This window comes from Actinia tenebrosa, unplaced genomic scaffold, assembly GCF_029948245.1.
Source record: "Actinia tenebrosa isolate PJP-AT-01 unplaced genomic scaffold, QUT_ActTen_1.0 PGA_scaffold16__25_contigs__length_10494907, whole genome shotgun sequence".
In the NCBI taxonomy this organism is placed as follows: Eukaryota; Metazoa; Cnidaria; class Anthozoa; order Actiniaria; family Actiniidae; genus Actinia; species Actinia tenebrosa.
Window position 1 is genome coordinate 10,240,828 of NW_028292576.1, and position 13,996 is coordinate 10,254,823.

The window sequence follows — 13,996 nt, forward strand, 5'->3', positions numbered from 1 at the left end:
TTCCCCTTTTTAATTTTCAAGTTTATTCACACAAATATATATATTTTAATTAGTCAACAACCAATATGCTCTTGTCCTTGAAAAACCTCTCAAATCTAAAGAGCGCAAGACCTTTCACGAATTAGCTTGGATGATCACAAAACAAAGGTTTTGAATTTGAGACTGAATTTGATCCCTTTATTCATCAAGTCCAACCACGACTTGAAACCATTTTTTCATAAAAATAGTCAAGGGAATTCGAGAAAGGTTTATTAGTTTGAAATGGTATGGTTTTACCTGACTTCTTAGCCGGGTACGCAACAACAGCTGTATTATCTTTATTTCACTTTGGAAATAAAGTACATTGATTTAAAAAGAGTCATGTGGTTGCACAAATACTATGATAGAAAGCTGTTTTAACTCACTACTTTAATTGCGGTGGCTAGAATGCTTGCATGTTTGTGGTGTTGTGTTTGAATGATCTTGCAAGTGTCTATATGACAAATATGACAATATTCTCTGTATAGATGCTACATATAAGGAGCTAGTGCTAATTCAATGAACAAAATAAATTACATATATATGCTTGGTTCGATGAAGCAAATCATTTATTCATTCATGAGTCAGTTGCTAAGACCCACAAATTTTTTTTATAGTTTGAGTGATGCGTCATGAAGTACTAAAGGTTCATTCTCGCGTGTAATGACTGTGACGTCAGGAGAGCCATCATTTGGAAAACCATGGCTCTTATAAAACATATTGCTAATTATTATAGTTTCCACAAAGCAACAAGTCTTTCACATTATAAGGAACAACATATAAACATAAATGACACCCGGCCCTGATGTCACAGTCATCAGAATACGACAAAAATTAACCTTTAGGTTTTCTTTGTTATTCACAAGGCTTTATTTTTGTTATAACCTCATTATAAATGCGAGGTCAATATATAGTTAGTCATTAACCCGGTTAATAACTATATATAGACTTCGCACAAGAGAACATGAGCTAATTAATTTTCTATAATGAACAACATTTGATAGAAAACCTTCTCAATTGATAAATAAAATACAGTGGAACCCCGTTAATAAGGACACCGTTGGGACAGACAAAACTGTCCTTATTAACGGGGTATCCTGATTGTCCTATTTCACTATGACGTCACTGCTTGTTTATGTGGGGGATATAGAATCGCCAAATCCAGTAGTAAATTCAACAAAATTTGCTCCTAGCGAAACAGTTTAATCTAGAATGGCCTGGTTTTCAGATATAATATGTGTTGATATGTACTAAAAAAATTCTGAGCGTTTGCTGGCTATCCTACTTTTCTTTGTGGATTGATTTAAGAACAATTTTCGATGAATTTGCGTTGATTTGACCCCCTCCGATGACCATGATCCTTTGCGTTTAAACAATAGATTGTATTGATGTGACGTCATAGTGAAATAGGGCAATTAACCAAGGTTTCAGAAAAACAGCTGAAAACACATTTTTAACCGTCAATTTTTACTGTACTGTAATAAACCTTGAACTACAATGGTCAATATGACAGCCTAAACTGGAACAAACACAATACTGTACAAGCACGACATCATTTATGTACTATATTGTACTGTACTGTATAATTTCATTTAAAGAAATCTGTGAGTTTTTTTGTTTTTTTTTGAACAGAGTTTAAAATACTGGGATTGAACCAAACTTATTGAACATCGCTTAAAATCCTGCTAAAATCGAGCTTTGTCTATTTCATTATGCTGTAATAGCAAACTCTACTGCAATAATCAGTGTGTGGTCCGTTCATGATACGCAAAAACTGACAATATAATCCATATTAAGCTCATTAGATCAATAAACAAATACAGTAAAGACGTCTTCATATTTCAAGTGTCCTTAATGCGGGGTTGATTATGTATGGAAACTGTCATTCAGGTCCTAGAAATGTGTCCTTTGTACTTATTAACGGGTGTCCTTTGTACTTATTAACGGGTGTCCTTTGTACTTATTAACGGGTGTCCTTTGTACTTATTAACGGGTGTCCTTTGTACTTATTAACGGGTGTCCTTATAAAGCGGGTTAATTTAACAGAAAATGTATGGAGCTTTCGTTGGGACTTTGAAACCTGTCCTTAATATAACGAGGTGTCCTTATTAAGCGGGTGTCCTTAGAGCGGGGTTCCAATGTACTTAAAAATACTTAATCACCTCGAACGTCAGCAATCCTATACATCCCTCGGGCCTACGGCCGTCGGGATGTATATGGCTCTGGTTGCCTCCGTTCTCGGTAATTAACTATTACATAGTCCTCTTCACAGTTCCCGGCGCCGTTTCGAAAGGTAGCCGTGCCTTTGCATCGAAGTGAGACGAATGGTGAGCTTGCAATGATAGAGACAACCTTGAACAATTATTCACATGTCTCGCCTCGATGCAAGATACCTTTCAAGATGGCGCAGGGAACTGTGAAAGGGACTATTAAACTATGAAATATTTGGGTCATTGAACAGTTCTCCTTATGTAGAATTTATGCCGAGAATATTGTCAGATGTTTCATAGCCTCTATAACTATCTCCTTCATGACGATTTTTTTTTTGAAAAGTTGCTTATTCTTTGTTTTTTTACAAGTTGCTTTTCTCCTATTTTTCCCATACATTTTACATTTCGCTTTCTGTTCACCAAATTCACTGACAATTGCTGCCCGGTTTTAGGGGGTTGATGAAATGAAGTCTTTCAATCTTATTATTATCTGCATCATCAGCGCTTAAAACTTATTTGTTCGCATCCTGATTTTTTCCCCTCAAAAAATCAATGATATTGTATTTTTATTTATTGTTTTTTGCTTATAGGACACTTATGTAAGAGCATTGAGTTCTAATAATGCTCAGGAACTATTATTGTTATTATTATTATTATTATTATTATTATTATTATTATTTGGGATAAATCTGTAATCAACCCAACACATCCTTGTTTCTTTAAGTACTTTCCCTCTAACTTTATTGAAATTATACTCGTTAGATTTTTTTTTTCTTTCTTTCAGCTAGCATCTTTCATGTTATTTTTTCTGATTACATTATGCAGGCTTGGAAGTTCAAAATAAGAATAAACTGAGTTGAATAATAGGACTAAAGATCACGAGATTAATATAAGCAATATTTATATTTATATTCATGTTCGTATTTGTTTCTAAATTCTTTGAGGTCGGGCACAACTTTGTCCATAAAGTCAACGCATGGAACGTTCCTCAGTAGGCCTGGGAACGAGCAATCACGCATGCGCAGGGAGATGAATGTTTATTTAATGTCTCGGTTAGTGTGAACCCTTCTGGCCAACTCTTGCGTCTGTGCCCGAAAACAGTTCATTGTCACGTGGTCGGAGGCTATTCGCGCGGCACAGACATAGACCAACCAGCTGCCTGAAGGCCCGACGGAATTCTGGGATCTTGACGGCATATACCACGGGATTGACGGCTGAATTGGAATAATGCATGAATTTCATGAAGAGAATTAAATGAGGATTGAAGGTTTTGCAGGATGGGCAGTAGATGGTTACAACATTAACGATAAAGAATGGTAACCAGGCGATTACGAAGAACAAGATTACTAAGGCTATGGTTACGATAACGCGCATGTCGCGTTTGAGAGACCGCTGACCAGATTGTCCTTCTTGAGGCATGACGCGGTTACGAACCACTTTCCAGATCCCGCCATATGCAAATAAGATGACAAGCAAAGGAATCACAAAGAAAGCTACAAAGAGTATCATGATATTTAGATGTCTTTGAGTTTTTTTCAGCTCGAGAGAAATCCCGCACATGGTTGCTGGCAGGAACCAAACGAACACGAGAAACAAGTAGTAGACATTTGCACTGGTGTTGCGATGGCGGACGGGATACGTGATGGCGAAAAACCTCTCAAGGCTGATCACCATCAGATGAAGAATCGAAGTGGTCCCCGAGAAAGCATCCAAGAAAAAATAAACTTGTGAAAAGACGCGGTCACGGGGAGCAAGCAGTAAGATGGTCAACCACATTGGAATCGATACAGCTCCGACTGTTATGTCCGCTACAGCCATCGACGCTACGAAGTAGTTCGTATATGTTCGTAGATGACGATGACGAATGAACGAACCAACCACAAGCGCATTTCCAAATATGGCAAGAACGATGATGATGATGTAGAAGATACACGAAGTGATTATAGGAGCGAGGCCATAGAATATGATGCTTCTTGATAACCCACTGGCAGGTTGAGGTGGAAGTGTAGCCGTTCTATTATTGATGGTACCATTCATTGCAATCTGTGAACAATAAGGACGAAAAATATATGAAACCCCTGAAAAAACGGCCCAATATTTGTCCCAACATTTGACCCATACTCCAAAATCAGGTTAAGGGATACTCCGATATCAGGTTGCTGGGGGATACCCCAAAATCAGGTAAAGGATACTCTTAAATCAGGCTAGGGGATACTCAATTGATCGATTGAAAGTTAGTAGATCGCCTTCACCTTGTTTTAAGTCACTTTTACTTACCAGATTTTTATCCAAGATTTAAAAAAAGAAAAAAAAAATATATATTTGATAATGTTAGCGCTATAATAGCGGGTTATAGAAAGCATAAAAAGGTTTGTTCGGGTTTTAAGTTTGCCTCGTATGGATTGAGCTGGATTTTAAAAAATAAATGGAACTGCGGGCCATTTAGTGTTTTGAAATTCTTGACTGGCTGCCAGAATGGGTTACTCATAAATAGAAAGTTTCACTATTCTATATTCTATCATTTTAAAAATCAAAAAAGAAAAAGGAAAAAAAAAAGGAGTTGAAAAGCCAGTAGGTATAATATTCAGGTCACCCATCCAAGTGCTAACCCTCCTCAGACGATATTGACCCAGTATCTTGAACGACAACGATTTATCCACTGGACCACGGTTTCCAGGTGAATCAGCATAACAATAGCCGTGAAAACAATCCACCGAATAGACTAGACTTTTAAACATCATTTCTTTAACCGATTCCGTGCGTGGCAGAGATGCAAGGGATTAGCCGATATGGTCTGGGGGCCGGCTGGTCTCTCCCCTGATGCTTCGGCTAGAACATTTTCTTGCGTAATTCGTGCACCCAAGGGCAGAAGGATTTAATCGCCGTCAGGTCCGAAGTCCATACGACGCCTCAGCTCTGCGGATGTCTCGGGGGTATGGCAAAGTGGAGTCGATTTTTTTTTTAAATTTCTGTCAGTTGGTTCAAACCTCATCGCATCCAGATAAGATTTTAAATTTTTTTTTTAACTTCATATTATTATCGATTTGGCAGTATCTTCTTATTTACTACCCAATTCTTGTCTCACTCAACATGATCATATTCGACACTGTTACACGTTGAAAATTCTAGCTGCAACTTGCTTGCAATGGCGTTGCGCGACAAGTTTGACAGGGTGTTACACGGGGCAATTTCGTTCTGAAACTTGTTCCCGACACAAGTTTCGGTTGCACGAGTAGAAAGCGGGTCTACTTTTCGTGAAACGTTCTCGCGACAAAAGTTTCACAAAGCCTAAATTGCGCCGTGTAACACCCCCGTGAAAATTGTCTCGCAACGCCGTTGCAAGCAAGTTTCAGCTAGAATTTTCAACGTGTAACAGGGCCAAGTAAGAAGTTGGATGCGCAAGCAATCTTGAGAAAACAGTCTATTGGTCGGATCTTTCTGGTTTTTTTTCCCACACCGCCCTGATTCGGGTTCGGGTAAGCAACATTCAACTAACACTGATGCAACATGCGACATGCAACGAAACGATCACCAACCTTTTTAAAATAGCTGTATACGTAATCACATTTGAATTTCACAATGAAGGTGTCAGAACTGTCTAATTAAGTTAAACTTAGATTAAATTAAATGAGCGAAATTCTCAACGTTGTTTCGAGTTTTGGGGGTGATAATATATATATCACTTGCACAGTCAAGGCTCACAAGATTAGATTTAGCCATGAGAGATTCATTAGGAAATCAATTTAATGTCATATGATAAGTCTATTTTGTCTCACATTAGTGACGAAAAAACCTCTTAGCTAATTGAAATGATGCCCTTAAGGAATGTACTTGCTTAATTATCTGGCAAACACGAGACCATTTTCTACTAAGTCAAGTTTAGATGAAAACGTTGCGGAATTTTTGCCCGAAGAAATTTGTGAATGTTAAAGATGAGATAAGGGAATGTCTTCTTTCTATATGACTTTATAAGCACAGCAGTTTTGTAGTAAATTGCCACAAGTTCATTGTACTTTTCGGAATTACTTTGTTATATCAAAGAGAACAAGAAAAACGCGCATCTGACTGAAGTACACCCAGAGCAAATTTTATAAAGATTTCAAGGCAACTCTTTGAACTAACCTTTCAAAGTGAAGAATGATAATCGTAATGATGATCCCCGAAGTACTTATTCGACTGATCAACACTCGCATTAGGTTATTTTGCTGTCGAAGTACTAGATTTATCCTTCATTTAACGACGAATTCAATCTTTCTGCTTTTCTAATCCACATCAATAAGACTGTTCAGTTAAGTCTCCCATCAAATACAGCCAAATGAAGAGCAACAGTGTGACTAAAAGCTAAATTCTTCTTTAAAGATTTAGGTTGCTAAGTGGACGATTACATCATGTTTAGCCACCAAGTAATAATAGTTCTCCACAAAATCTAGAGTTGACGGCTTGGCCAACAAAGAACAATAGAGCAGAAAGGACTAAGTATTAAGGAATGTCAGCCCGCTTTGACGGTAGACAGATCACTAAGTAACCTTATAGAAATCGACCTAGTTGATTACTAAAGCCTGTCATATTAAGTCAACACAAGGAAGTTAATGAAAACTTAGGCTTTTGTCTGGCGAATCACAGTTAAATTAAAAATGATTTTGAAACGATATATTGCTTTCTAAGTTAGTAAATTATGCTATTAGGTGGACAGCAGGAGTTATAGGATATCACTGGCCTGGCCAAGTCTGTATCGGTTTGGATAGGAATAAAGGTTGATCAAACTGATATCATTACGGTACTATTAGAATATTGAGGTGGATAGTAGAACAAAAGAACTCAGATATGCATATATATATCGGTATAATTGTGTTTGATCTTCCTTGCAGAGGGGGGAGGGGTGGGTTTGAGTACAATAATGGCGTTGTACAAGTGGCCGGCTTGCGTGTTGATACTTTTGATGCTTGTAAAACCAAAACTTTTTTACGAAAATAGCAAAACAAATTACACCATTGATACCTATTTCACTTGCTCTCTTAGAATATGGTAGTTTTTGCCTCAAAATCCAAAATTGTGGAAAATAAGGATCTGGATTAACTCCTTGGACTGGACTTTTCTAAGGTGGATTGTCGGATCGAACAATTTTTTTCTTTGGAATTTCAACTTAAAATTAATGTAAAAAGTCTAAGATAACTTGAAGAATTGATTTGATGCAGTTATTTTTAGAAATTAATGAAAAATAGGGCTTTTATGAGAAGGAAAAGTTAAGGGTAGTCAGCGAGAATCTGTTAATTTATTCCACTTAATTTGCAATTTTTTTTCATCTTTATCAAGCAGGAAATCTAAGCAGACCACGTTCGAATTAAAATCCCTTACTTGTGGCCATGCCAGATCACATGTTAAAACAGAAAAAGAGCAGTCGTACAGTTTAATACCACAGACACCGCAATCGCGGGTAAAAAGTAAGACCTTATTTCAAAGGGATACATCACCGTATCAATGCTATTCAAGTGATCATGAAAACAGAAAGCACGAGTAAAGAAAAGAAAAAAAGAAAGAAAGAAATATTTCTATGTGTTCATACACCTTTTAATTTAAGTATGGACTGCCTGTGGTGCGACGAAGGTCCATATACCACAGGAGTCCCAACCCCTTTTCTACAGTTGTTATGATACATCTTTGAAAGCAGACTGCAACTCAAAAATGATTGGTATGCGCCTGTGGACTGGCCTCTTTACTCTTTTTTAACTGATAAAAGTATAGGCTAATTGTTTTCGCTTGCTGGAACTGAAGAGTCATATCCAGTGAAAGGAGTTTTGAATCTGCTAATCAACTCCTTAACCATATTCCTCCATTAAGTTCCTTTTTATCTTAACAAAGAACAATATAAAATATTATTTTGAAAGTATTAAACTTTCCTTTTTCATAATTAAAATGTTATATGTATTCAACACAAAACAAAAGAAGAAAAAAATTGAAAAGGTACTTACGGGCGATGGTTTAAAAGTTGGGATTAGGAACTTCAAAGGTCCTTTCACTGGATGTGAACTAAGCATGAGGAAGCGACTTTTTCACATCCATTGAAAGGGCCTTCTTAATATCCTTTTTAATAATCCAAAAGTTATATGTTTTGGCCAAAGCAAAATAAGATAGATAAATAAAATAGATGAGAACAAACTAAATGGACGAATATATGGTTTAAAAGTTGATTAGGAAGTTCAAAGGTCCTTTCACTGGATGTGAACTAAGCATGAGACCATATGAGAAAGCGACTTTTTCATATCCATTGAAAGGACCTTTTTTATAATCGAAAAGTTATGTGTTTTGGTCAACAACAACAACAACAACAACAAAAAACAACAACAACCACAACAAAAATTAAGAGAATAATCAAATAAAATAATATAGATAAAAAGAAACCTAATTGACGAATATGGTTTAAGAGTTAAATAGGAGCCTCAAAGGTCCTTTCACTGGATGTGAACTAAGCGTGAGACCATGAAGGAGCACCTTTTTTACATCCATTGAAAGGCTCTAGCTTTTTTATAATTGAAAATGTATAGAAAAATAATTAAATTTAATTAACAGAAAATAAAATAGATAAAAAGAAACTTAATGGACAAATATGGTAAAAAATTGATTAGGAGCCTCAAAGGTCCTTTCACTGGAAGTGAACTAAGCATGAGACCATGAGAGGGGTGGCTTTTTCACACCATTAATTTTGAAAGGACTTTTTTCAACTGAATTCGAAACTCTGTCAATTTTGGTCAACGCAAAATGATAAAAAATATAAATAAAATGAAATAAAAATAGATGCTTATGAAATTAAATGGACGAATATAGTTAAGGAGTTGATAAGGAGTTTCAAAGGTCCCTTCACTGGATGTGAACTAAGCGTGAGATCATGAGGGAGCGACAATTTCACATCCATTGAAAGGAAATTTTTAAACTCCTTTTTAATGATCCAAAAGTTATATGCTTTGGCCAAAGCAAAATAAAATAGATGAATGAAAACAAACTAAATGAACGAATATATGGTTTAAAAGCTGATTAGGAGCTTCAAACGTCCTTTCACTGGATGTGAACTAAGCATGAGACCATATATATGAGGAAGCGACTTTTTCAAAACCATTGAAAGGACATTTTTATCATCGAAAAGTTATATGTTTTGGTCCCGAAAGCAAAACAAATAAATAAATAAAATGAAATAGGTAAAAAGGGATCTTAATGAACGAATATATGCTTTAAAAAATTAATTGATTAGGAACTTCAAAGGTCCTTTCACTGGATGTGAACTCAACATGAGACTTTAAAATCCATTGAAAGGATCGTTTTCATAATCGGGAAAAAATATTTTGGTCAACACAGAAAAAAAAAAAAGATATAAAGAAGCTTCAAGTAAAGGACGAATGATTCAATTGACGAGAAAGAGTCGTTCTTTAGTATTAGATATAGTTACTTTGGATATATTCTTACACGTTCATCCAATATCTTGGGGGAGGGGGAGGTGTGAATTTTGGCGTACTAGTGGCTCTCTGGTTGATACTTTTGATGCTCGTAAAACCATTACTTTTGTACGACAAAAGCAAAACAAATTACACCATTGATGCCCATTTTACCTGCTCTTTTAGAATTTGGTAGTTTTACCCTTAAAATCCGAAATTATGGAAAATCAGGATCTGGATTTACTCCTTGGATCGGACTTTTTTCTGGTGGATTGTCGGAATGACGAAAAAAATTTCTTTGGTATTTCAATTTGAAATTAATGTAAAAAGTCTGACATTACTTGAAGAATTGCTTTGACGCAGTTATTTTTAGAAAGTAATGAAAAACACAGCTGTTATGAGAAGGAAACGGTTAAAAGTACATAGTGAAAATCTGTTAATTTATTCCACTTAATTTGCCATTTCTCTTCATCTTTATCAAACAAGAATTCAAAAGAGAACTTCAAAAATGCCTAATTTGTCTTCATGCCAGATAAACATGCTTAAACAGAAAGAGAGCGGTCATACCAGCTACCGTATACTATTATAAACATATAGGTTGCTATCAATAGACGTCACTTCCGGTTATAGTCGCGTTCTTAATGGCTTGTAGAATCTTGGCGGTTGTTTTGATCTCTTGTTTTCGGGTTTCATGTCGTAGAAATAGTCAAATACAATAGTTTGAGGACTTATTTTGGCATGCTTTTGACTTAACATCCACTAGTTGTCCCTCAGTCAACCGCTTGTTTACCCCCCCCCCCCCCCCTCCAAAATTCCCAAAAGTCACGTAGATGTAAACTGTTAGTAGTTCTATTACATTAATGTTACAAATGAGTTATTACCAGCCTTTACTTGCTTACGAAAGCTGATTTGTAGTTGCAGGGAAAACTGATAAATACTATTGTATTGAAGAAATAGAAAACGCGCGCGCGTGCTGTGTGTAGTTATGAAGCACGCGGAGGCTGGCAGAACGCGAGAAAAGTACTAGGAGAAGCACGACGCGTAGCGGACAGCGGTAGTGGGTAGATAGATGTCATTCAAATAATTCTGGTATACTAAAACTGTCTAATGTCCAGCAGATGTCGTCAGTCACTAACGTTACTCAATCTTCATTATCTATTCATTGAATTAACGTTATTTGTCTAAGCAGCCACCATCAGTGTTGTCACGTAATACTCTCTTTATTACATCCGGCGTTAATTGTCAACGTTGATCGTGACAAGCAATAAAACAAATTTAGTATGTGCCAAGAGAGGTGGTTATAACTTCTTATCACTATGTAAGATTGACCTCGTGAGATTACAAGTAAGCCAAAGATAAGGTATTATGATATGTATACTCATGTTAATAGATTCTTACTTCGTCCCTAGCTTTCTATCGCAAATGAAAGTCGGCACGTATATATATATACACACCAATTTCAGAAATCGTTGTCGCATCAAAAGCCTCAAGCAACAAGCCAAGATCGCAGAGAACGCCGGTACTTTTAGCTGTAATTAGTTTATTCATGGTGCATTTTCATTTATTGACTTTTACGAATTGCTCCAAGCAAGGCTGCTTGAGATGATAATTAGTGTAGAGCTATAGCCACTTGCATAAACCATGAATAAATCAATTATAATTAAAAATACCGACGTTCTCTGGAGCCTTGGCTTGTTACTTGAGGCTCTTGGTGCGACAACGATCTTCGAAATAGGTGTGTATATATGTATATGTGTGTGTACCATGTACACTCAATTGCAAAATCATTGCATCGGGGTGCAAAACATAGAACATTGACACTGAAAACGAAAGTTATTGTGGGAAATAACATATTTTACAGACAATATATATATACCCGACGTATTCATTTGAGATTAACACAGTCGATATAAAACATGAAAAAAGCCTCCATGTTTCCTGTCAGTGAACAGTTTAAGCACCCCATGCCGGTGTATCACTAGATACATCAATTTAACGTACTTCCCATGTATATTTACTGTCTCAGCTTCTGTATTTTTGAACGTATCACAAATATATTTGATAGATTGGAACGTTAATGATAAAAAGGTAAATTATACACCGTGAAAAGAAGAAAAAACTTACTGTCGTTATCGGACGCTAGTCCTTCGTCGGAATAAAAGAGCAAAGATTGGAACGTTCTAAGGAAACGTTCATATAACAGATAACATGATCTGTTGCATGAAAAGCCAAGTAGGTCGAATAAACATCAGTACCTGATCACCTCTCGACGAAACAAAGAGAAATTCGTTCACCAACTACAGGCTAATCAAAGCAGTTTCCTCGGCCATCCTAAGAAACGTTTTTCAGAATTGTCTTGGATTGAGATCAATACCAAATATATAAGAAACATTTATTTGGTTTTTAAGCGCTGTCTATATACCGTGTGATACGATAATGCACTTCTCTCTGCAAGGCAGGGTATCAATTACGAGACATCATTTAAAGCCATTAGCTAGGCTTGTCTACATACCCCTAGGGCTAATGAGGGATATGACAAACGAATAGGATAATAGGGTTCAATAAAACTGATCAATGTTGGACATTTTAGATGAAAAAGCGGAGATGGCCCCCGGGGGGGGGGAGGTACTTTCCGCTGGGATTCTGAAAGGGGTACCCTGTTTATGACAAAAAAACTCAAATCTGTAGACCCTGTTTATGACAAAAGATATAATTAATTGCACTGAGTTCCTGTTTCAATTATTATGCCAGCTCGCGTATCGCTTTTTGAAGACCATAATAACCAGTTTCGGTCAATACGAAAGTAGAAACCCTGAACATGACAAGAAACTCAGGAAAAAATTTGGAACTTGAGTGAAATTGCACACCCTGTTTATGACAAGAAGCTCGAAAAACCATACCCTGTTCAGCGGATCATCCCCGTATAATCCATATATGAGAGTACCCCCCCGGGAGATGGCCAGACATATTTTTTAAAAAACGTTTTTTTTTTTTCTTTTTGGATCAGCGTCCCTGAGGACACATTGAAATGAGGAAGTTCAGTTTTATATAGCGTCCTCCAGTCTATATGTACAGAACAAAGTGATGCATTCCTAGTCTTGTTGCCTGCAAAGGACGAACACTACTTATTTGTTTCTTACACTTATTAAACCAAGCGTTTGTGTAAAGCGTTTCATGACGTCGCAATCCCAAACGGCGCCTTAAAATTATCTTAAAGTCTTTAGTTTTGAGTAAAACCTAAAATTACCCTGGTAAAAGATTTATTTATTTACATTTTTTAAAAGATCATAAGTGACGTCACTTGTCCTGGGTCGAAAACGAAAAACAGGTTTTAGAAATTTCTTGCTTTTTTCTTAAAGGATTGGTTTTCCAAAGTTGTTTCAGGTGGGAGTTAAATTATTGAGGGGAAAATCACTTTATTTTAACTTAAAAGGACTAGTCTATAGAAAAAAACATCAACATATGGAAAATAGAAAAGATTTTTTTAGTGACATCTTTTTAGGATATGGATTTCAGTGTTTCTTTTTTCTTAAAGGATTGGTTTTCCAAAGTTGTTTCAGGTGGGAGTTAAATTATTGAGGGGAAAATCACTTTATTTTAACTTAAAAGGACTAGTCTATAGAAAAAAACATCAACATATGGAAAATAGAAAAGATTTTTTTAGTGACATCTTTTTAGGATATGGATTTCAGTGTTCCCTTATTACTGCAATTTTCATTTCTTTCTTTCTTCCTTTCTTTCTTTCTTTCTTTCTTCCTTCCTTCCTTCCTTCCTTCCTTCCTTCCTTCCTTCCTTCCTTTCTTTCTTTCTTTCTTTCTTTCTTTTTTCTTTCTTTCTTTCTTTCTTTCTTTCTTTCTTTCTTTCTTTCTTTCTTTCTTTCTTTCTTTTCTATCCAAGGTAAACTAGTTTTACTCACCTTCACAACCTCTCCACCGCATTCGTTTAATCCTGAACCAATTAATTCTCCTCGAGATACTGAAGTGATCCACTTTCCGTTGGTAGACCTACAGCACTTCTCTATATCCGCTCTTTATTTTTAATACCTTATACTAAAGAGATGTTCTACTAACTGTGAAGACTATACTTGAGTCTCGACACAGGAACTACACTATTCGAATGCTTTTGCTTAATCTAATCCTGATCTTATCGTTTATACCATGTGTAATCCAGAGAGCTAGGACTCTGTTTCCGCAGTCGATTCTGTCGTGTTACTTGCAGAAGGAATAAACGCGCGCCCCTTAATGATAAAGATAGCAATCTTCTTACTGATAGCTGAATTATTAAGCCAACAATTATCACTTAAAAATCTTAAAAAATAATCTCGTAACTGAAGATTGCTAACTT

At 36.2% G+C, this 13,996-nt stretch overlaps 1 protein-coding gene across 3 annotated transcripts; it reads right to left on the reverse strand.

Moving 5' to 3' along the window:
- Window positions 1–2,823: 2,823 nt before the first annotated feature.
- LOC116308477 (adenosine receptor A1) lies at window positions 2,824–12,028 on the reverse strand. 3 transcript variants are annotated; one of them, XM_031718900.2, is made up of 2 exons: window positions 11,908–12,028; window positions 2,824–4,271 (listed from the first exon to the last, which is right to left on the reverse strand). In XM_031718900.2, exon 2 carries the CDS (start codon window positions 4,263–4,265, stop codon window positions 3,282–3,284), a length of 984 nt encoding a protein of 327 aa, XP_031574760.1. In that variant the 5' UTR covers window positions 4,266–4,271; window positions 11,908–12,028; the 3' UTR covers window positions 2,824–3,281. The 3 variants fall into 3 exon arrangements, with proteins under 3 accessions (XP_031574760.1, XP_031574759.1, XP_031574758.1); XM_031718899.2 differs by having other exon boundaries at window positions 11,777–11,910; XM_031718898.2 differs by lacking the exon at window positions 11,908–12,028 and adding an exon at window positions 6,351–6,659.
- Between the last annotated feature and the right edge of the window lie 1,968 nt (window positions 12,029–13,996).